This window comes from Oncorhynchus mykiss, chromosome 11, assembly GCF_057628025.1.
Source record: "Oncorhynchus mykiss isolate SJ-2025 chromosome 11, ASM5762802v1, whole genome shotgun sequence".
NCBI classification, from domain to species: Eukaryota; Metazoa; Chordata; class Actinopteri; order Salmoniformes; family Salmonidae; genus Oncorhynchus; species Oncorhynchus mykiss.
The window spans coordinates 9136425-9157616 of record NC_143032.1 but is presented as its reverse complement, the minus strand read 5'-3'; the positions used below and the strand labels follow the sequence as shown (position 1 = coordinate 9157616).

The 21192-nt window shown below is 42.9% G+C and overlaps 1 protein-coding gene across 2 annotated transcripts; it reads right to left on the bottom strand.

Moving 5' to 3' along the window:
• On the bottom strand, positions 1–3329 carry LOC110535230 (myelin-associated glycoprotein). Of its 2 annotated transcripts, XM_090189304.1 has the most exons (7): positions 3076–3329; positions 2393–2779; positions 1959–2264; positions 1558–1824; positions 1048–1141; positions 870–939; positions 1–718 (listed from the first exon to the last, which is right to left on the bottom strand). In XM_090189304.1, exons 1-7 carry the CDS (start codon positions 3122–3124, stop codon positions 659–661), a joined length of 1233 nt encoding a protein of 410 aa, XP_090045430.1. In that variant the 5' UTR covers positions 3125–3329; the 3' UTR covers positions 1–658. The 2 variants fall into 2 exon arrangements, with proteins under 2 accessions (XP_090045430.1, XP_090045432.1); XM_090189306.1 differs by lacking the exons at positions 1–718; positions 870–939; positions 1048–1141; positions 1558–1824 and having other exon boundaries at positions 1948–2264; positions 3076–3240.
• Positions 3330–21192: the final 17863 nt, after the last annotated feature.

The following is a 21192-nucleotide window of genomic DNA, read 5'->3' as shown; positions in this document are numbered from 1 at the left end:
TTGAATGTAAAGGTTTTTATTGCAGGGCAATTAATAAACAACCTGAAATTCAGTCTCAATTGATTCTTCAATTTAACACTCAACACAAAAACTGACAATAACTTCTAAATAGATATAAACTGAAAATAGATACAATTGTTATTCTGGCAACTGCACAAAAGAGGAAGATAAACAGTAACTAGTAGACGTTAACACCATTCTGCCATCATGTCGACTTACTGCACCAACTTCCTGTCTTGTATCAGACCACTGTCTCTCCAACTAACTGTGTCTTCTCTCCTCAGTCATCATCGACTTTATATGGTCTTAAACTGCCTTCAGTGAGCTAGTTGAACTCAGCAGTTCCTCTATACTGGAACCCATTAAACAGATGCTCTGTGAACTCAACACTCAAAATAAATGGTCTAAAATAAAGAGTAGTCTGCATCATCATATCAACACTATAGTAACAGTTAAACACTTTTCATCCCAGCAAATTCTACAAACAGGCAGATAACTAAAGAGCACACAATTATAAATGTAACAAAAGTACCAATAGAAACAGATACACAATGACAATACTGTACATAAAAACACTTAATACCCATTGGAAAAATAATTAACAAGGACCTCTTTTATTGACTTGTGCTTAAAGACCATCTAGGTTGTTAAGTGGTGGTTACTGGTTCCCTCTACCGACCGTGGCCTGGTTAGAGCACACTGTCCCAACCGGGGAGTTCTGTGGAGAGAACACAGAGAAAGGAACAGTTGTCAGGACCGACACTTCAGAAGAATAATGACTTCATTGTTACAGTTGGTTACACAACACAGTATTCATTCAATTCTTCCTGAAACACACATTCTAGATGGGTTTTAAAGGTTTATTCTACCATTCCCACCAGTCCCTGCGAACGGTCTGTCATGTCAAACCCACTGGGGAGTCTAGATGTTCTCCTCCTCCTGGAAGACAAGAATAAAGGTATTTTGACATTCATTTAGGTTTTCAAAAACAAAAGCACAATCAGCATGATAAATATGTAAAAATTGAGGCTGGGAATATCTTTTTACCATGCAGAGAATACGATCAGGCTGAAAAGGAAAATCAACCCCAAGGTTTTTCCTACAATCTCAAAAACCTTTGGGTTAACAGGCTCTTCATGCCCTGTAAATAAAACACACATTATAGCCATCTGTTCCAAAAAGAGGAAACATTTTGCACATTGTCTAATATTACAAATTATACACATACTGTAGATGTACAGATGTAAGATCTTAATTTATCCAGTATTGTTGCAGTGAAATAATCCTGCAGTAAAAGGACTTGAACGTTTCCTCTGTAATGTTGATCCATTGGTGGTGAGTCTATTAGCTGGACAAAATAAGGTTACAAGTGCAATACTATTAATATAACCATGTTTTAGTGCAGGATTCTGTTGAATATATGCAAATCACAAAGCTTATTTGTGTTTCCCACAATGCAATTAACTTCTAAGCATGAGGAAGTATATCTCTTCTACATCTATCTATATCTATAATATTCTTAATGTTGTGTCGTATTGAATGTGCCAATGCTTCTACCTTTAATAGCCAGCTGCACTTTCTTTGACTTCCCACAGCCGTGACTATTTCTTGCTTCACAGTAGTACAGTCCTCCATCACCAACAGTCACATTGAGGGTGTAACTCTGTCCAGATGCAACCTGAGTTGTTTTACCCTCACTGATCTGGAACCAGGTGAAGTTTGTCACAGGAGGGTTGGCTGTACTGCTGCAGGTCAGATTGACACAGCTGCCCACTAATACTGAATCAGCTGGACTGATGGAGGCCGAGGTGTCCTTAGGAGAGACTGAGGGAGAGGGGTTCATTTAGAATGTATCTGGATATGGTATATTGAATAGTCTCATCAAAACCACTCTTACAATCATCAGTGAAAACATGATAGAATGATCTATTCTTCAGGAACCTGTGACTAAATCTTACATGAAACGTTAAGCATCATGTTATGTTCAGCTCTCTTGTTGCTTGTCCCTACTGGGTAGACTGAGGTACAAGTGATGTTCTTCTCATGATGAAGATATGACGGAGTGAAGGTCACCGTGGAGAGAACTGATTTGGTTTGGTCTGGATTCTCCTGCAGTTGGTTCTCAGTTGTGAACTGTGTTGGGAGAGTCCATGTCAGCTCAGGGGGGTGTTCGGGACAGGGAGCGACAGCAGAGCAGTTCAAGCTGACAGGGGTCCCTTCCTTCACCTCACCTGAGACCGTAATGATGGGACTGGAAGGAAAATCTGTAATACATTGTAGATAAATATATTTTACTCTAATAGTTAAACTGTCCACGTGTTCTAATCTTATCTTTGATGCAAGGAATCTAAACTGGGAAAAATAGTTGGTAAACAGTTAAATTGTCTCTTACCCCTGACAACTATATTAACAGACTTTTCAGTGTCTGTTCCACGGAATGGTTTACTCTCAATCCTGAAGTAGTATTTATCAGAGTAACTGGTGGTTACATTGAAGAAGACTGTGGTGCAGTTCTTCTGGGACATGTTTCCAGTTATCGTCCCTTGATATCTGTTGACCGTCTCACTACTGTTAAATATCACTCTGTCCGGACGCTCACCAAAGTATTGGTTTCCTTTTATCCACACTCCAGAGGTTAGTATTGTGCTGTTAAATGTATCCTTATGTTGGTCAGGAATATCAAATGAACATGGGATTTGCACACAGGAGCCCGTCAGTACATCCAGTCTATCTGGCATTGTGGCGATCAAATTTCGTTGACCAAAACTGACCAAAACACCTGCAACATGAAGGACAACATCAGGGAGGTAATATGATCTTTTCAGTACATTCACTCTCTCTGCAGCAAAAAATATATACTCATTTCAATGTACAGGTGATTCCTTATGTCACGACTCCATGCCCTAAACTGGATCATGAACATATGTGGAGCACAATGTTTGAATCCAGACTATTAAACTCTGCTTTTCTATACATTGAGACAGATGGGAATACAGCTCACAGTATGAAACATCATCCCTTGTACTTATTCCTCTGTCTGATTCATAACTAGTTATCGTTGTGTGTAAGACTCACCTGATATAAAGAGGACAATGAGAAAAAACATGTTCTCAGAACAAGCCATGTGAGAACTCACACACCACCGATCACCTGAAACAGTACAAACATACACACATTTAGTAACTCAACACACTGCCCTTCCTTACCTTCAGGCTCAAACCCAACACCCGAGCACTCCATTCTCCCACCCCTACAGGAGGGCAGCTGCCGCTCAGGCTGTCCAAGCTCTTTTCTGTCCTGGCACCCCAATGCTGGAACCAGCTTCCCCCTGAAGCTACCTGCCCATCTTGCGAAAACATCAGAAACCCTACCCCTTCAGGGCATTTTAAATAATCCCACAGCACCCCCCCCCCCCCCTCCCCCCTTTCACAGCCTGACCTCAAAAGGCCTTTTGTGAACTAACATCCGCACTTGACACCCCCCCCCCCCCCCCCCACACACACACACACACACTAGCTCTGACTTTGCTGATACCTGCTTGAGTGTACTTACTATGAATGTAATGCGGTTGTCTCACCTGACTATCATAAGATGAATGCACCAACTGTATGTCGTTCTGGATAAGAGTGTCTCTGCTAAATTACTCAAATGTATTACATTGAACCTTAATGCGTACAGTGCATTCGGAAATGATTCAGACCTCTTGACTTTTCTCCCCTCGTTGTTATGTTGTTTAAAATGGATGAAATTGTTGTCGCCCTTCAATCTACACACAATACCCTATAATAAGAAAAAAAAATTTAGAAATGATTTGTCATTATGGGGTATTGTGTGTGGATTGATAAGGAAAAATAATTTAATGCATTTTACAATAAGACTAAAGTAACAAAATGTGGAAAAAGGAAAGGGGTCTGAATACTTTCTGAATGCAGTGTATGGCTTTCAGTTGTAAAGCTATAACATGAACCAACAGCAGCAGCATTTCAAATCATTACCAGTCATAACAGTTCAGTGAGTCTTAACATTAAAATGAAAAGATAGTGAAGAAGTCGATACTTGCCTTACGATCTTGAAAAGCGATCACAGAAAAGGAGATGATATCACACCCATAGTGAGTTCTGACAAACTGAAGTGTTGCAATTCAAGTTGGACAATGGCATGTGATGTACTTCCTATTCCTTATAAGTGAACAAAATTATTTGCATTTTCAAAAGCAAGAAGTATAATTTTCTACTAATTATATACAGTCAAAAGTTTAGACACACCTACTCAAGGATTCTCTCTTTTACTATTGTCTACATTGTAGAATAGTGAAAAAATCAAAATTATGAAATAACACATATGGAATCATGTAGTAACCAAAAGTGTTAAACAAATCAAAATATATGTTATATTTGAGATTCTTCAAATTAGCCACCCTTTGCCTTGATGACAGCCTTGCATCCTCTTGGTATTCTCTCAACCAGCTTCATGAGGTAGTCACCTGGAATGAATTTCAATTAACAGGTGTGCCTTGTTAAAAGTTCATTTGTGGAATTTCTTTCCTTCTTAATGCGTTTCAGCCAATCTGTTGTGTTGTGACAAGGTAGGGATGGTATACAGAAGATGGTCTTTCACCAAATAGGGCTAAGCCTATCATTTTCTTTTCTTCCAATTTTAAATTAAACCTTTATTTAACTTGGCAAGTAAGTTAAGAACAAACTATTATTTACAATGACTGCCTACCCCGGCCAAAGCTGGGCCAATTGTGCGCCGCCATATGAGACTCCCGATCACGGCCGGACTTGAAACAGCCTGGAATCAAACCAGGGACTGTAGTGACGCCTCTTGAACTGAGATGCATTTATTATTATTACTTGCTTCACAGAAGTACAGTCCTCCATCAACAGTCACATTGAGGGTGTAACTCTGTCCAGATGCTACCTGTATTGGTTTATTACCACAGATCTGGAACCAGATGAAGGTTGTCACAGGAGGGTTGGCTGTACTGCTGCAGGTCAGATTAACACAGCTGCCCACTAATACTGGATCAGCTGGACTGATGGAGGCCGAGGTGTCCTTAGGAGAGACTGGGGGAGAGGGGTTCATTTAGAATGTATCTGGATATGGTATATTGAATAGTATCATCAAAACCACTCTATTACAATCATCAGTGAAAACATGATAGAATGATCTATTCTACAGGAACCGGTTAATAAATCTTACATGAAACGTTAAGCATCATGTTATGTTCAGCTCTCTTGTTGCTTGTCCCTACTGGGTAGACTGCAGTACAAGTGACAGGGAGCGACAGCTGAGCAGTTCAAACTGACAGGGGTCCCTTCCTTCACCTCACCTGAGACAGTAATGATGGGACTGGAAGGCAAATCTGTAATGCATTGCAGATAAAGATATTTTACACTATTTATTAGTGTAACTGGTTGACAAATCTCGTTGACCAAAACAGTCCAAAACACCTGCAACATTAAGGACAACATCAGGGAGGTTCTGATGTTTTTTCAATTCAGTCCAATGATATGTATTAACCCTAGATGACTTACAGGGGCCTCTGTTTGGAGGCAACTGCACAGCCATCTTGTTACTCCTCCTCCAGTGTAAAACAGATGTAGGAAGATATAGAAACGCATTTATTAATGTCTATATTTGTTTTAGACTAGTATATTCTATTACAGACACCTTGATTCTAACTTTTAAATTTTATTTTGTGACCTGCAACACTTGCTTCATTAGAGAGACACTGCCGTTTCTCCAGCCAATGATTGCATCTTTAAACTCACTAAATTGGTATTATCCAATAGCTGCTTCATCTTTGAGTCAGAGTTTTTCCTTTTTCCTATTTTCCTTTGCCCCCAACTATGAGAAACTATGTGGAACAATTTGAGGAACCACTCACAAAACAGACACCCCCTACTTTCTAAAATCCTCCTATGGAAGAAATACATAGATGATGTCTTTGTGCTCTGGGAAGGAAGTCAGCAGGAACTAAATTAATTCCAAACTCTGCTAAACGAGAGCTCTGAATATCTTAAATTCACCATGCAGACTGATTAGAGAAAAATAACTACCTGGACCTATGGATCATCAACGAGAATGATGCATAACATACAGACTTGTACACAAAGTCAACAGACCTCAATACCCTGCTACGTGGGGATAGTATGCATCCCCTTCCACTCAGGAATGGTCTACCATACAGCCAGTTATGCAGGGTTAAACAAATCTGTGTCCAATAGTCAGACTTTGACAGCAATGCTTAGAAAATGACAAATAATTTCAAAATCAGAGGCTACATGGAAAAAACTATTGATGCTGCAACGATGAAAATATCTCAAAAACCACGAGAAGAATTGCTAAAAACTAAACCAAAGAAGAAAAACAAATCTTTTGCACTAAGTACACCAAGTGTTCAGAGAAAATGAAAGCATTCCTGAAGAAGCACTGGCATATTCTGCAGTCAGACTATAGAATGGCAAACATCTTCAAGGATCCCCCACTGGTGTTCTATAAGTGTGGTCGCAATATTGAGGATAGTTTAGTGAATCTGACCTTCCCCCTAAGCCCACTCAGACAGTCTTGACACACAATCCAAATTGGAAATACCAATGTGGCTCATGCTCACAGTGCAATAGCACTACAAAAACATCATTCTTCAGACACCCACATACAGGTGGAAACATCCCTGTTAGGGGTATCATCTCTTGCAAGATAAAGGGAGTAATCTGTCTCATCACATGTTCATGTGGAAAAGCCTACGTAGGACAACCGAAAAGACAATTAAAACAATGCATAGCTGACCACTGTAACGTGTGTCGTCGTCTGATGAGGAGGAATAAAGAGCAGCGTGGTAAGAGTTCATGACCTTTATTTAACTGAACACTGAAACAAAAAGACCAAAGTGCAAACTGAAACAGTCCTGTCAGGTGCAGAAAACACTAAACAGAAAACAACTACCCACAAAACATAGGTGGGAAAAAGCTACCTAAGTATGGTTCCCAATCAGAGACAATGATAGTCAGCTGTCCCTGATTGAGAACCATACCCGGCCAAAACAAAGAAATACAAAACATAGAGAAAGGAACATAGAATGCCCACCCAAATCACACCCTGACAAAACCAAAATAGAGACATAAAAAGCTCTCTAAGGTCAGTGTGTGACAACCACCGCAGCTCAATCAGGTGTAATAACACTGACTATCCAGTAGCAGCTCACTTTGTTGAAGCTAACCATCCCATCTCCTCACTCAAAAACACACGCATATACACACATTGAGTATGTTGGCCTACCAAGGAGAGGAGGTATATAAAACATTGACCCCTACTGTCTTAATATTGACTTTGATCTCAGGCCCTTCTTATGAACAATTAGTTTGATGTCGGTTTCACATGAACATACAGGGACATGAAAAAGTATTTCCCCCTTTATGGTTCTCTACTTTTGCTTCTTTTTTACTGTTATCAGATCTTCAACCAAAACCTAATATTAGATAAAGGGAACTTGAGTTTATAAACTTTTTTTTTGTTATTTATTTTCTTTCATTAACCAAGTTATGCAACACCCAATACCCCTGTGTGAAAAAGTAATTGCCCCCTTACTCTCAATAACTGGTTGTGCCACCATTCCAAAACACACAATCTACATGAAAATGATTAAAAGCAACACATTTTAAAGTTTTGGAATGGCCTACTCAATCTCCAGACCTAATCCCAAATGAGACATTTTGACAGTTCATGCTTGAAAACCCACAAATGTCACTGAGTTAAATCAGTTCTGCACGGGAGAGTGGGACAACATTCCTCCACAGCAACATGAGAGACTGATCAACAACTACAGGAAGCTGGAGTCATTTCAGCTGAAGGAGGCACAACCAGTTATTGAGTGTAAAGGGGCAATTACTTTTTTTAAACAGGGACATTGGGTGTTGCATAACTTTGTTTAAGAAATAAATGAAATAAGTATGTAAATGTTGTGTTATTTGTTCACTCAGTTTCCATTTATCTAATATCAGCTTTTGATTGAATATCTGATAATGTTCAGTATCAAAAATATGCAATAACTTTTTCACAGCAGTTTAAATCCAGACTATTAAATACACTAATCAGGAATTAACTGTACACTTTTCTACACAATTAAAAAGCTGGAATATAGCACATCCCATAAAATATAATGACTTGTGGTTATTCCTTTATGTCTGATTCATAACTAGTTGTTGTTGTGTGGAAGACTCACCTGACATAAAGAGGCCAATGAGAAAAACCATGTTCTCAGAACAAGCCATGTGAGAACTCACACACTACTGATCACCTGAAACAGTACAAACATACACTTACTGGTGGAGTAACTTAACTCACACAACACATTAAACCATCCCCATATCAAATACACGATGTCCTTCAGTTGTAAAGCTAATACATGAACGAACAGCAGTACATCAGAACATATTGAATCTCATTACTCAGAATGAATCTCCTTTAATTTATTTTGAACATTAAAATGAACAGAAAATATAGTGAAGAAGTCGATACTTGCCTTAGACGGTAACGTAAACTGTCTACAGCAGAAACTGTCACACACATAGTGAGGTCTGACTAACTTAAGTGCTGAAATTCATGTGGCATATCTCTCATCTCAACTGTGACGTACTTCCTAATATGTGTATGAGAAACCATTTTAAAGGAATACTACTGTATTTAATGTCCCTTTCTCGGGGTAGGACAGGTCAGCAGCATTTTGAAACGGGCCCCTGAATCACTAAGTCTGCCCCCAATAAATTGCTAAAATAAACTTTTGGCAGCAAAACCATATCCCTCTCCCGTATCTCCCGTATCTCCCGTATCTCCTGTATCTCCCTCTCCCGTATCTCCCGTATCTCCCGTATCTCCCTCTCCCATATCTCCTGTATCTCCTGTATCTCCCTATCCCGTATCTCCCTCTCCCGTATCTCCCGTATCTCCTGTATCTCCCTCTCCCGTATCTCCCGTATCTCCTGTATCTCCCGTATCTCCTGTATCTCCCGTATCTCCTGTATGTCACGTATCTCCTGTATCTCCCTTATCTCCTGTATCTCCCGTATCTCCCGTATCTCCTGTATCTCCTGTATCTCCCTCTCCCGTATCTCCTGTATCTCCCTCTCCCGTATCTCCTGTATCTCCTGTGTCTCCCGTATCTCCTGTATCTCCCTCTCCTGTATCTCCTGTATCTCCCTCTCCCGTATCTCCTGTATCTCCTGTATCTCCCTCTCCTGTATCTCCTGTATCTCCTTTATCTCCCTCTCCCGTATCTCCTGTATCTCCTGTGTCTCCTGTATCTCCTGTATCTCCTGTATCTCCCATATCTCCCAGGCTTGAATGGGAATATCTGTGGGATTTTAAAAAATCTAGTAAAATTATGAACCCAAATCCACGATTAATTTATTCAAATATAAAAAAGAAAAGTTAAATTAGAGTTTGATACAAAACATATGGTTGTCACATTATGTTTCAATATGAAAAACTTTAAAATAAAAGAGAGCCGCACACTCTAGGAGCTCAGATGCAAAAATCTGTCTTCACCAGGGTATAATCACAAACACTCGTTTATATAGTGTCAAAAGACACAGGTGTCTGTAATCATGGCCAAGAGTGGCCTAATATCATTGGATAATTATCAAATATTAAAAGGTCCTACAAAGAACAGCATACAAACAACAAATGGATAGCAAACGATCATAGATTAATTTGACTACACAAGCTTACAAACAATTATAATGGCAGTCACAATAATCACAAGAATGGCTTCAGATCAAAGTCTACGTTGAGACCGAAGGGCGCAGGGGTCTTTAAGTTAAAGATCCAAGCAGCCTCTCGTTTTAACAAAAATTATCAAGGTCACCCCCTCTCATAGGGAGGGTGACATGTTCGATGCCAATATAACACAGAGACGAAATCGAGTGTCCTTCCTCCAAGAAGTGGGCCGCAACTGGGTAAGTCAAGATTTACACCTAATGGTGCTACGATGCTCTGAGATACGTACTTTTAATTCGCGCTTTGTTTTACCCACATCATTTTTACCACAAGGACAAGTTATAAGATAAATAACTGCCTTAGTGGAGCACGTAATAACACCTTTGATTGGGATCGATTTCCATGTTTGTGGGTGTTTGAAGGATCTACGTTTATGCAAGTGCCATTGCATTGAGCACAGCCATTACATTTGTAATTTCAATCCAGTAGGGGCGCTAATAGACGTTGTTCTGCAATATCTTGGGGTGGTAAATCAGAGTGTACCAATTGGTCTCTGAGATTTCTGCCCCACGAGAATACGACCAAGGGAAGGTCCGAAAACACATTACCGAGACTATCATTGGATTTTAGAATGTGCCAATGTTTGTGAACAATTCCCTTCATTTGTTCAGAGCACTTTGAATAGCGGGCAGTTAGAACACAAGAATGCATCTTTTTGAGGGACTGACCTTGAAAAAGGTCATGTCTCGTTTTGTTTTGAATTTTCTCCATGGCAATATTAATCTGATCATTTTTGTAGCCCCTCTCCTTGAACTTTCTTTGCGTCTCAGCCATATTTCTGTCGAAATCTAATTGTTTTTTGCAAATTCTTTTGATTCGACAGAATTGGCTGTAGGGCAAACTATTTTTCAAGGGAAGTGGGTGACAACTATCAGCTCTCAACAAACTGTTACGATCAGTAGGCTTCCTGTAAAGATCAGTGTATAGAACATTATCTTCACACAAGATCAGAAGATCAAGGAAACTGATTTGACGTGTATCAGATTGCATAGTAAATCTCAAATGATCAGAACAGGAGTTAAGAAAAGCATGGAATGCCTGGAGCTGTTTTGCATCACCCCTCCATAGAACAAAAATATCATTAATATACCGTTTCCAAATAATGATGTGAGGCAAGAAAACATTTTTGAAAAGATTGAAAATAGACTGTTTCTCCATGTAACCCACATACAAATTAGCATAGTTAGGAGCCATGGGGGATCCCATAGCAGTACCTTTCGTCTGAATAAAGAAATCATTTAGAAACATGAAATAGTTATGTGTGAGTACTATTTCAGCCAATGTTATAATGCATGCACTGGAAGGTAGTTCATTAGGGTCACGTTGCAGAAGAAAATGTTCCAGAGCTTCAATACCGCCCTCGTGTGGAATATTTGTGTATAACGACTCAACATCAAAAGTAACTAACAAGGTATTCTCATGGAGAGGATCAAGAGATTCAATGATAGAGATCATACTGCTGGTGTCCTTTACAAAGGAGGGGAGCTGTTCTGCGAGTGGTCTAATAAAAAAGTCAACAGAAGTAGATAGAGGGGCCGTTACTGCATCAATGCCCACTACAATAGGGGACGTTACTGCATCAATGCCCGCTACAATAGGGCGCCCTGGAGGTTTTGTAACATTCTTGTGTAATTTCGGCAAAGTATAGAAAGTGGCAATTTTAGGGTGTTGAATAGCCAAAAAGTCATGTTCTTTTTTGGTTATCTGACCAGATCTTAAATACCAATCTAAGACAGTAAAGATAGTATTCTGAAATTGGGAAGTAGGGTCACTTCTGAGTTTCTTGTAAAAGGTGTTGTCAAGCAGCTGTCTATGACATGTACATAAACTGTCCTATCCATGAGTACAACCGACCCGCCCTTATCAGCAGGACGAATAAGGACTGACTTGTCGGTTTGTAAGTCAAGCAAAGCTTGTTCTTCATCCTCAGGTAAATTATGGAAAGATTGGGACCCCTGTTTATTCTTAAGGAGATGTCCAACATCTTTTTGCACAAGTCTGCAATATGTCTCGATAGTGATTGCGATTGGCTGGAGGTATAAAATAACTCTTGCTTCTAAAAGGAGTCGGAATATGTGCAGGAGAGCAACCTGCTGGTTCAATAGAAGTGTCAGAATTAGGGGAGCTAAAGTATTCCCTAAAACGGATGTTTCTAAAAAACTTAAACAGGTCTACCTTAACATCAAAATTGTTGCACTGGGTTGTAGGCACAGAAGATAACCCTTTATTAAGCAAAGAGACATGGGCAGGGCTCAATATCTTGCTTGATAAATTAAAGACACTCAGTCTCGTGGGTTCTAGGACCGTGTGAACGGTCTCCTCTGCCTCTGATAGTCGTTTCTTCTTGCCCCGTTGGGTGCGACATCTCGTCGATGAGCGTGCCTGCGGCCTCCTCCGCCCTTCTGCCTGTCCAGTCTATGGTTGAATAAAAAACTACCACTGGAAGCCGATGAGGCGCTGGTTGTAGAGCGTTGACCAGACGGGGGTAGATAGAAGTAAGCGGCATCCCTCCTGCGTCTGCCATGGAGAGAGGGAGCAGGACCTCCCTTGTCAGGGTTTCTCCAGAAGTAGACTTTATCCTCGGCCTTGTCTTTTTTGTATTGGTTGAATTTCTTGATTTTAAGTTCCTTTATTTCTGAAGACAACTTGTCCTGGTGCGCTTGGTTAGTTTTCATGAGTTCATTTGAATATGTCATCATCATTAACAGCTATTTGTAGAGCTGTGCGTTTGTCTTTAATCGTGTTATCCATTTCAATAAAATCCTTCTTCAACTGGTCAACAATTAATGACATTAAACATGAACATGAAAAACAGACTTGGTATGAAACAGAGTAACTGTAATTGTATCTGAGTGATTCTCACGCACCACTCAACTTCCCCGACGCCAACTTCCTCTTTGAAGTCTATTTGCAAAGAGGAGCCTGGTGGGCTGGATGCCACAGAGACACTCTTTTCACTCCACTTTGATACGGAATTGACTTTTTCGTAGCAGTTTATGAGAATTTATGTAGCAGGTTAAGATAATTATCTTAGCATGTTAAGAGCCTGAGGTTAAGGTCAGGTTAAATAGTCAGGTTTAGGGAAAATGCTCTCCTAACCAGGGTTGGATGAGGGCATTTGGGACCCTGAGCTTACTTTCCTTCATTTCAACACGTTCTGCCATGGTGCAGAGAGAATTATTATTTATATTGTTGCTGTTTTATAGCACCTCATGCTTGTGTTCACATTTTGCCATGAGGCTGATATAAAAGGTTGCCGTTTTAACGCTACAATCAGATGACCGCATTTGGGACCCTGACACATTTTGCCATGGTGCAGAGAGGAACATTTGCAATTTGATAATGCTATTCTACACATTTTGCAATGAGGTTGAGACAAAATTTGCAGTTTTAAAGCTAATTCCCTGATATTCAACACATTTTGCCATGAGGTCGATAGGAAAGGTTTCAGTTTTAAAGCTAATTTCCTGTAATTCTACATGTGCTATCATATGCTATCTGGGGCCGTTCGGTAATCTGCTCCTAATCTGCTACCAAAATAATTTCTTATTGAAGTGTTGTGAAAAGAGTGTGTCCCATGTGCAACAGGAGAGAGCCAGCGACCTTAAGGGCATGGGCGGCAGGGTAGACAAGGGCCCTCTCTTCGACGGTCAAGTCTAGATGAGATAAAGCTTTTGTCTAGTTGAAGTTGTATTCTTTTAGCATTTTACCTAATCCTAACCCTTTTCCGTACTTTCATCTAATCATCATAACCTGATACGTTTATTATCCGAATAATTTTGCACGCCCAATTTTTTCAGTTTTTGATTTGTTAAAAAAGTTTGAAATATCCAATAAATGTCGTTCCACTTCATGATTGTGTCCCACTTGTTGTTGATTCTTCACAAAAAAATACAGTTTTATATCTTTATGTTTGAAGCCTGAAATGTGGCAAAAGGTCGCAAAGTTCAAGGGGGCGGAATACTTTCGCAAGGCACTGTATATGGTAGTACTGACAAAAAAGTACTAACAAGCTCATTTCAATTTTGTGGAAACTGCTTTGCCTATATGTGGATAAAATGTATGAAAATACAATGAAACGATGTGCCTGCATGCAGATCAGGCTACCACTCACTATCAATGGATATATGAGTAGGTATTAGGTGATAAAACAGAACCAATCAAGTGCCTTTGAATGAGTTGAGGTAGTAGGTGCCAGGTGCAGCTCCGGCTGTTACCTAGTTCTGCTCTCCTGCATCTGACTTCCCTGCCACCAGTTACACACCCCTTACACTCCCTCTATGACGGTCAAGTCTAGATGGGATAAAGCTTTGTCAAATTGACGTCAAATTCTTTTAGCTTTTGAGCTAATCCTAGCACTTTTCCGTTCCTTGATCTAATTATCATAACCTGCTACGTTAATTCTCCTAACCTGCAGCCTAATTCTCCTAAACTTGCGAAAAAACTAAATTTGGACAAATCACTCTTCGACCTTCCCAAGGTCTTCTGGGAGAAGGATACCCAGGAGCTGAGGGTGTACTTTACCCAGCAGGTGGGAGCCGACCTCCCCCAACAGGTGGAGGGAGAGTTGAAAGCTCTGGAGGACAAGGTCAGGAATTGAGAGGTGGAGGGACCAGATGGTTCAGAGAGAGAAGAGAGAAAGTATTGACTATTGGACATTATACTACGCTGATGCTGCTATATGGTGGGAATGGGGATATGGGGGGACTGACAAAAAAGGGACGACAAGCTCTTTTCAGTTATGTGGAAACTGCTTTGCCTCTTTGTGGATAAAATGTATGAAAATACAATGAAACAATGTGCCTGCATGCAGATCAGGCTACCACTCACTATCAATGGATATATGAGTAGGTATTAGGTGATAAAACAGAACCAATCTTACTGCTTTTTCCATGACATAGACTGACCAGGTGAATGCAGGTGTATTCAATGATCCCTTATTGTTGTCACTTGTTAAATCCACTTCAATCATTGTAGATGAAGGGGGGGAGACAGGTTAAATAATAATTTTTAAGCCTTGAGACAATTGAGACATGGATTGTGTATGTGTGCCATTTAGAGGGTGTTTGGGCAAGACAAAAATGTATGTGCCTTTGAATGAGTTGTGGTAGTAGGTGCCAGGTGCACTGGTTTCAGGGACTGAAATACTGCTGTTTTTTTATCTCACTCTAAACAGTTTCCGGTGTGTATCAAGAATGGTCCACCACCCAAAAAACATCCATCCAACTTGACACAACTGTAGGAAGCATTGGAGTCATAATGGGCCAACATCCCTGTGGAACGCTTCGTCACCTTGTAGAGTCCATTCCCTGATTGTCAGGACCCGGTTACGAACCCGGGTCTCCGGAGTGAGAAACAGTCACTTAAAACCTTTTGAGGGCATGGCAGATTTACGCCCCCTTTGGAGAAATTGGGTACCCCTAGTAAACTGAAAAAAAAAATATCAAAAATTGCTAATATATGCATATAATAATTATTATTGGATAGAAAACACTCTAAAGCTTCTAAAACCGTTGGAATTATGTCTGTAAGTATAGCAGAACTCACAGGGCATGCATTCTTCCAAACTAGTTTTTGTGGCCATGAAAGTTGGAGCAACTTTGACGTCATGGCCCCCACCCTTCCCGACCACTTATGGATCTGGGGACACTTTCCATCTCTTCCACTAGATGTCCTCTTTCTTTAGAGCGTTCAATCGTTCAAATCGCGCGAGAATTGGCCCTATAGGAGTGATTGGAGTAAGTGTCGCGATAAAAAAACCTGTGCGTTAGGGCGCGAATTGGTCACAGCCATTCCTTTGTTCCAGCACTCCTGGGAAGAGCAAACGATGCCCGGTTGAATTGAAGTTTGTTTTGCACGTCTAAAACATCATAAAGCTTGCTTCTGCACTTAGTTTGACCTGTTTAGTCGACATATAATGTGTAATTTTGAAGTTTTGATGCGCAACTTATCCGGACCGGAGGACGTTTTGGGTGCATTTCAGCTGATGTTATTAGCAGTAGCTAATACAAAGACGCAAGACTTGAAACCAAACGATGTATTGGGTAAGTATGAACCCTTCCAGAACATTCTGAACGAAGACCATCGAAGGTAAGGGAATATTTATGCTTAAATCTGTGTTTCTGTTGACTCCAACATTACGTGGAAATGTAGCTTGGAACTGAGCGCTGTCTCAGCATATGAAATAGTGTGCGATTTCTGTAACGTTAAAAATAAATCTAACACAGCGGTTGCATAAAGAAGCAGTGTATCTTTCTAACTATATGTAGAACATGTATATTTAGCCAAAGTTTATGATGTCTATTTACGTTATCTTGCCGAGCTACCTAGATTTCCTGCGGGCATTTTTGAGTAATTTCTGAACATGAGTACACTGTAAATGGACATTTATGGATATATATGGCATATTATTGAAAAAAAAAAAATGTACTGTGTAACATGTCCTATCACTGTCATCTGATGAAGATTTTCAAAAGGTTAGTGAGCGATTTATTTTTTAATCCTGCTTTTATAATTTTATATTTTCTGGGACAAAATGGCTGCCGCTTGTCTTTGTTTCGGTGGTGGTCTAATATAAATGTGTGGTGTGTTTTCGCCGTAAAACATTTTAAAAATCTGACATGCTGGGTAGATGAACAAGGTGTTTACCTTTCATTTGAGCTATTGGACTTGTTAATGTGTGGAGGTTAAATATTTCTAAGAATATTTTTGCGTTCCATGCGCCACCGTTTGAGCTGAACGGGGGGAGGGTGTTCCTCCAGAGGAACTCCTGGCATCAACAGGTTTTAACCTACTGAGCCACGAATAGTCGGCAGAACCCAGAAGATGAGTCAGACACAGCAGTACTTGAGACGGTGTATTTAATGAAGTAAAAAGAGAAGTCCTTCAGGAAAACATGTCACTCCACAACCTCAAAAGGAATTCCACAATAACAAAGGTAATCCTCCAAGACAAAAAGGTAAATCCACAAGGTGGTAGGAATAGCATAAAAAGCCTCAAAAGATACTCAAAAATAAATAAACAAGAACAAAAACAGAATTCCACAAGAGAGTCCACCGGGATCAACAAGCGTTCACAGAATACTAGGGCTGGGTGCTAACATACAAACACAGAGCAAAGAACTGAGGAAAACTAAGGGTTTAAATACAATCAGGGGAAACGAGGCACAGGTGCAAATAATAATGGGGATCAAGGGAAAACAAAAGGTCAAAAAGCACAATGGGGGCATCTAGTGACCAAAAACCGGAACAACCCTGGCCAAATCCTGACAGAATCCCCCCCCCCCTAGGAACGGCTCCTGACGTTCCTACCAGCTCTTTCGGGGTGGAGGGCCCTGAACCGACGAATGAGGTCAGGGTCCAGTATGTCTTTGGCAGGAACCCAGGAGCGCTCCTCGGGACCGTAGCCTTCCCAGTCCACCAGATACTGCCAGGACCGCTGCACCCGGCGGGAATCCAGTATCCGATGGACGGTATAAGCCGGCTGGCCTCCAATGACACGAGGCGGAGGGGGAGGTCTGTCTGCCGGGACAAGGGGAGAAAAAACAACAGGTTTTAATAAGGAAATGTGAAACGTGGGATTAATCTTAAGGGATCTGGGTGTGTAGGCGATAAGAAACTGGGTTAACTCTCCTGGCAACCTTAAAGGGACCGATGTATTTTTGGGACAGCTTGCGAGACTCCACCCGTAGTGGTAAGTCTCTTGTGGAGAGCCAGACTCTCTGGCCGGGGCGCAGGGTAGGCCCGGGACGGCGACGTCTGTTGGCTTGTTGTTGGTACCTCTGTGAGGAACGCATAAGATTAAGACGGGTCTTCCTCCACATAAGCCGACAGCGTCTGACGAACTTCAAGGCTGAAGGCACTCTGACTTCTGCCTCCTGGTCCGGGAACAATGGAGGGGCATAGCCAAACTGACACTCGTGCGGGGACATACCAGTGGAGGAGGAGCGCAAGGTGTTGTGCGCGTATTCGGCCCAAACAATGAAGGACGACCATGTGGACGGGTTGTTACGAGTCATACATCGGAGGGTGGTTTCCAGCTCTTGATTCATCCTCTCTGTTTGACCGTTGGACTCCGGATGGTACCCTGAAGATAGACTGGCAGAAGCCCCCATGAGTTGGCAGAAGGCCTTCCAAAACCTTGAGGCGAACTGGGGACCTCTGTCAGAAACCATATCTGCCAACTCAGCAGTTTCCTTGGCAGAAGGTAACTTAGTCAGAGGGACGAACCTGGCCGCCTTAGAAAACCTGTCGATTATGACTAGGATAGTAGTATTGCCATGGGATGGAGGAAGGCCAGTAATAAAGTCCAACGAGATATGGGACCAGGGTCTGTGGGGAACAGGTAAAGGGTGAAGGAGTCCTTGACTCGAAGGCGGAGGTGAGAAGATTTGCCCTGGCAGCACACAGGGCAGGCATTGACGAAAGTGGCAATGTCTTCTATTATGGTAGGCCACCAGAACTTACGCTGGATGAACTCCAAGGTGCGACCTACACCCGGATGACAGGTGAGGCGAGAGGAGTGCCCCCACAGAAGGACCTGAGTCCTCACTGCCTTGGGGACAAACAACCGATTGGCAGGGCCTCCTTTCGGGTCCGGTTCGAAAGCTTGAGCTCGTCTCACGGTATCCTCAACTTGCCACGAGATCGGAGCCACGATCTTAGCAGCAGGAAGGACAGGCATGTCCGTGTCATCTCGAATGGCAGGAGCGTAGACTCGGGACAGGGCATCCGGTTTGAGATTCTTCGACCCGAGCCGATAGGTGAGGATAAACTGGAATCGATTGAAGAAAAGAGACCATCTAGCTTGTCTAGAGTTCAACCGCTTCGCCTGCTGGATATATTCCAGATTTTTGTGGTCCGTGAGCACTTGAAACGGGTGAGAAGCCCCCTCGAGCCAGTGTCTCCATTCCTTCAATGCCATCTTAACCGCTAGGAGTTCACGATCCCCCACATCGTAGTTCCTCTCAGCCGGGGTAAGCCGGTGTGAGAAGAAAGCGCACGGATGAAGCTTCTTGTCTTCACCCCTCTGAGACAGGACAGCTCCAACACCAACCTCTGAGGCGTCTACCTCCACCACAAACGGTTCATCCGTAGTCGGTAGTATCAGGATGGGAGCAGAGAGGACGCGCTGCTTGAGTCCTTGGAAGGCCGTCTCAGCTTCTCTTCCCCACAAAAACCTTGCATTGCCACCCTTGGTTAAATCTGAGAGAGGGGCTGCCACCAAGCTGAAGTTCTTGATGAACTTGCGGTAAAAGTTTGTGAAGCCCAGGAAACGCTGAACTTCCTTAACAGATTTGGGGGTGGGCCAATCCGCTACCGCCCCTACCTTCCTGGGGTCCATTTGGACTCGACCGGGTTCCACTACAAATCCCAGGAATTGTACTCGGGATGAATGGAATTCACATTTTTCCGGCTTAACGTACAGATGGCTGTCTAGGAGGCCTTTGAGTACTTGTCTGACATGCTTTGTGTGTTCTTGAAGAGAGCTCGAAAAGATGAGGATGTCATCCAAGTAAACGAACACAAATATGTTAAGCATATCCCTAAGCACATCGTTTATGAGCGCTTGGAACACCGCTGGGGCGTTGGTCAGGCCGAAGGGCATCACCAAGTATTCATAGTGACCAGTAGGCGTGTTGAAAGCGGTCTTCCACTCGTCACCAGGTCTGATCCGCACAAGATGGTATGCGTTCCGCAGGTCAAGCTTAGTGAAAACAACTGCTTCCTGGAGCAGCTCGAAGGCTGTGGCCATAAGGGGTAGCGGGTAACGGTTACGGACGGTTATGGCATTGAGTCCCCGGTAGTCGATGCAAGGACGTAAGCCACCGTCTTTCTTGGCCACAAAGAAAAACCCTGCTCCCGCCGGGGAGGTGGATGGACGCATGAGGCCTGCTTCCAGAGCGTCCTTGATGTAGGTATCCATAGCAGCTCGTTCGGGTGGAGATAGGGAAAAGATCCGACCCCTGGGGGGGCAAGTGCCCGGAAACAGTTCGATGGGGCAATCATAAGGTCTATGGGGTGGTAGCATGGTGGCCCTCTGTTTGCTAAATACCAGTTTGAGGTCATGGTAACACTCGGGAACTCGGGTCAGGTCGATGGATTCTAAAGACTCGGGAGTAGAACTCGGGGAATTCGAGAAAATACAAGTAGCTTGGCACGTAGGACCCCACTGCTTGATAGTGCCCACAGACCAGTCGATGTGAGGGTTATGGCTGTGAAGCCAGGGGTATCCAAGGACGAGAGGGAACTCGGAACAGGAGATCAAATGAAAGTTAATCAATTCCTGGTGTTGTGAAACTGAAAGTCGCAAGGAGGTAGTGACATGAGTGACAAGTCCAGATCCCAAAGGGCTTCCATCCAATGTAGTAACCCTCATGGGGTCACTTAGAGGTTCAGAGGGAACGCCATTCTCCTTCGCCCAGACACCATCCATGAAGTTACCTGCGGCTCCAGAGTCTACCAAGGCTTGAAGGTGAAGCTTGTGGTTGTCCCAGGAAAGGGTGACTGGAATGAGCAGACGGGAGTTGGACGGATGGGAGGAGGTTATGTTTCCCGTTACAGTTCCCCCCGGTCTGTACGGGACAGAGCGTTTCCCTGGAGCCCGGGACACGTGGAACGGAAATGGCCCGGTTTGCCACAATATAGACAGCGTCGCTCCCTCATCCGGCGGTCTCTCTCAGCCTGGGAGATACGTCCAATCTGCATGGGTTCCGGTGGAGCCAGCGAGGATAAAGGTGGGGACTCGGAGCTGGGACTGATAGGGGCTAGAGGTCTACGGTTGAGTTCTCTCTCTCTCAGACGCTGGTCAATGCGTGAGGCCAACTTGATCAGGGACTCGAGATTGTCCGGTGGTTCCCGAGTGGCCAGTTCATCTTGGATGGTGTCGGAAAGGCCTTTCAGAAAGCACACCGTGAGCGCCTCGTTGTTCCAGCCACTCGCTGCTGCTACCGTGCGGAACTGGATGGCATAGTCCGTCACGCTGCGCCGACCTTGGTGGAGAGTCAGGAGCTGTTTGGCTAAGTCAGGACCACTGCTTGGGCCTTGAAACACTCGTTTGAATTCCTCAGCAAAGGCAGAGTAGCTGGCACAGCAGGAATTATGGGCATCCCACACAGCAGTAGCCCAGGCCAGGGCTTTTCCCGACAGCAGGGTGATGATATATGCGATCTTAGACCGGTCGGTGGGGAACGAAGAGGGTTGCAGCTCGAAGGAGAGAGAACATTGGGTGAGAAACCCTTTACAAGCACTTGGATCACCTGAGAACCGTTGGGGAGGTGGAAGATGAGGTTCAGCCAGGGGATTAACTGCCATGGGTACGTGAATCTGAGGTACTGGGACGGGAACTGTTGCCGGGGTAAGTCGATCAGATATCTGCTTTATGGACGTCAGCATCTCCGACAGAAGATGAGAA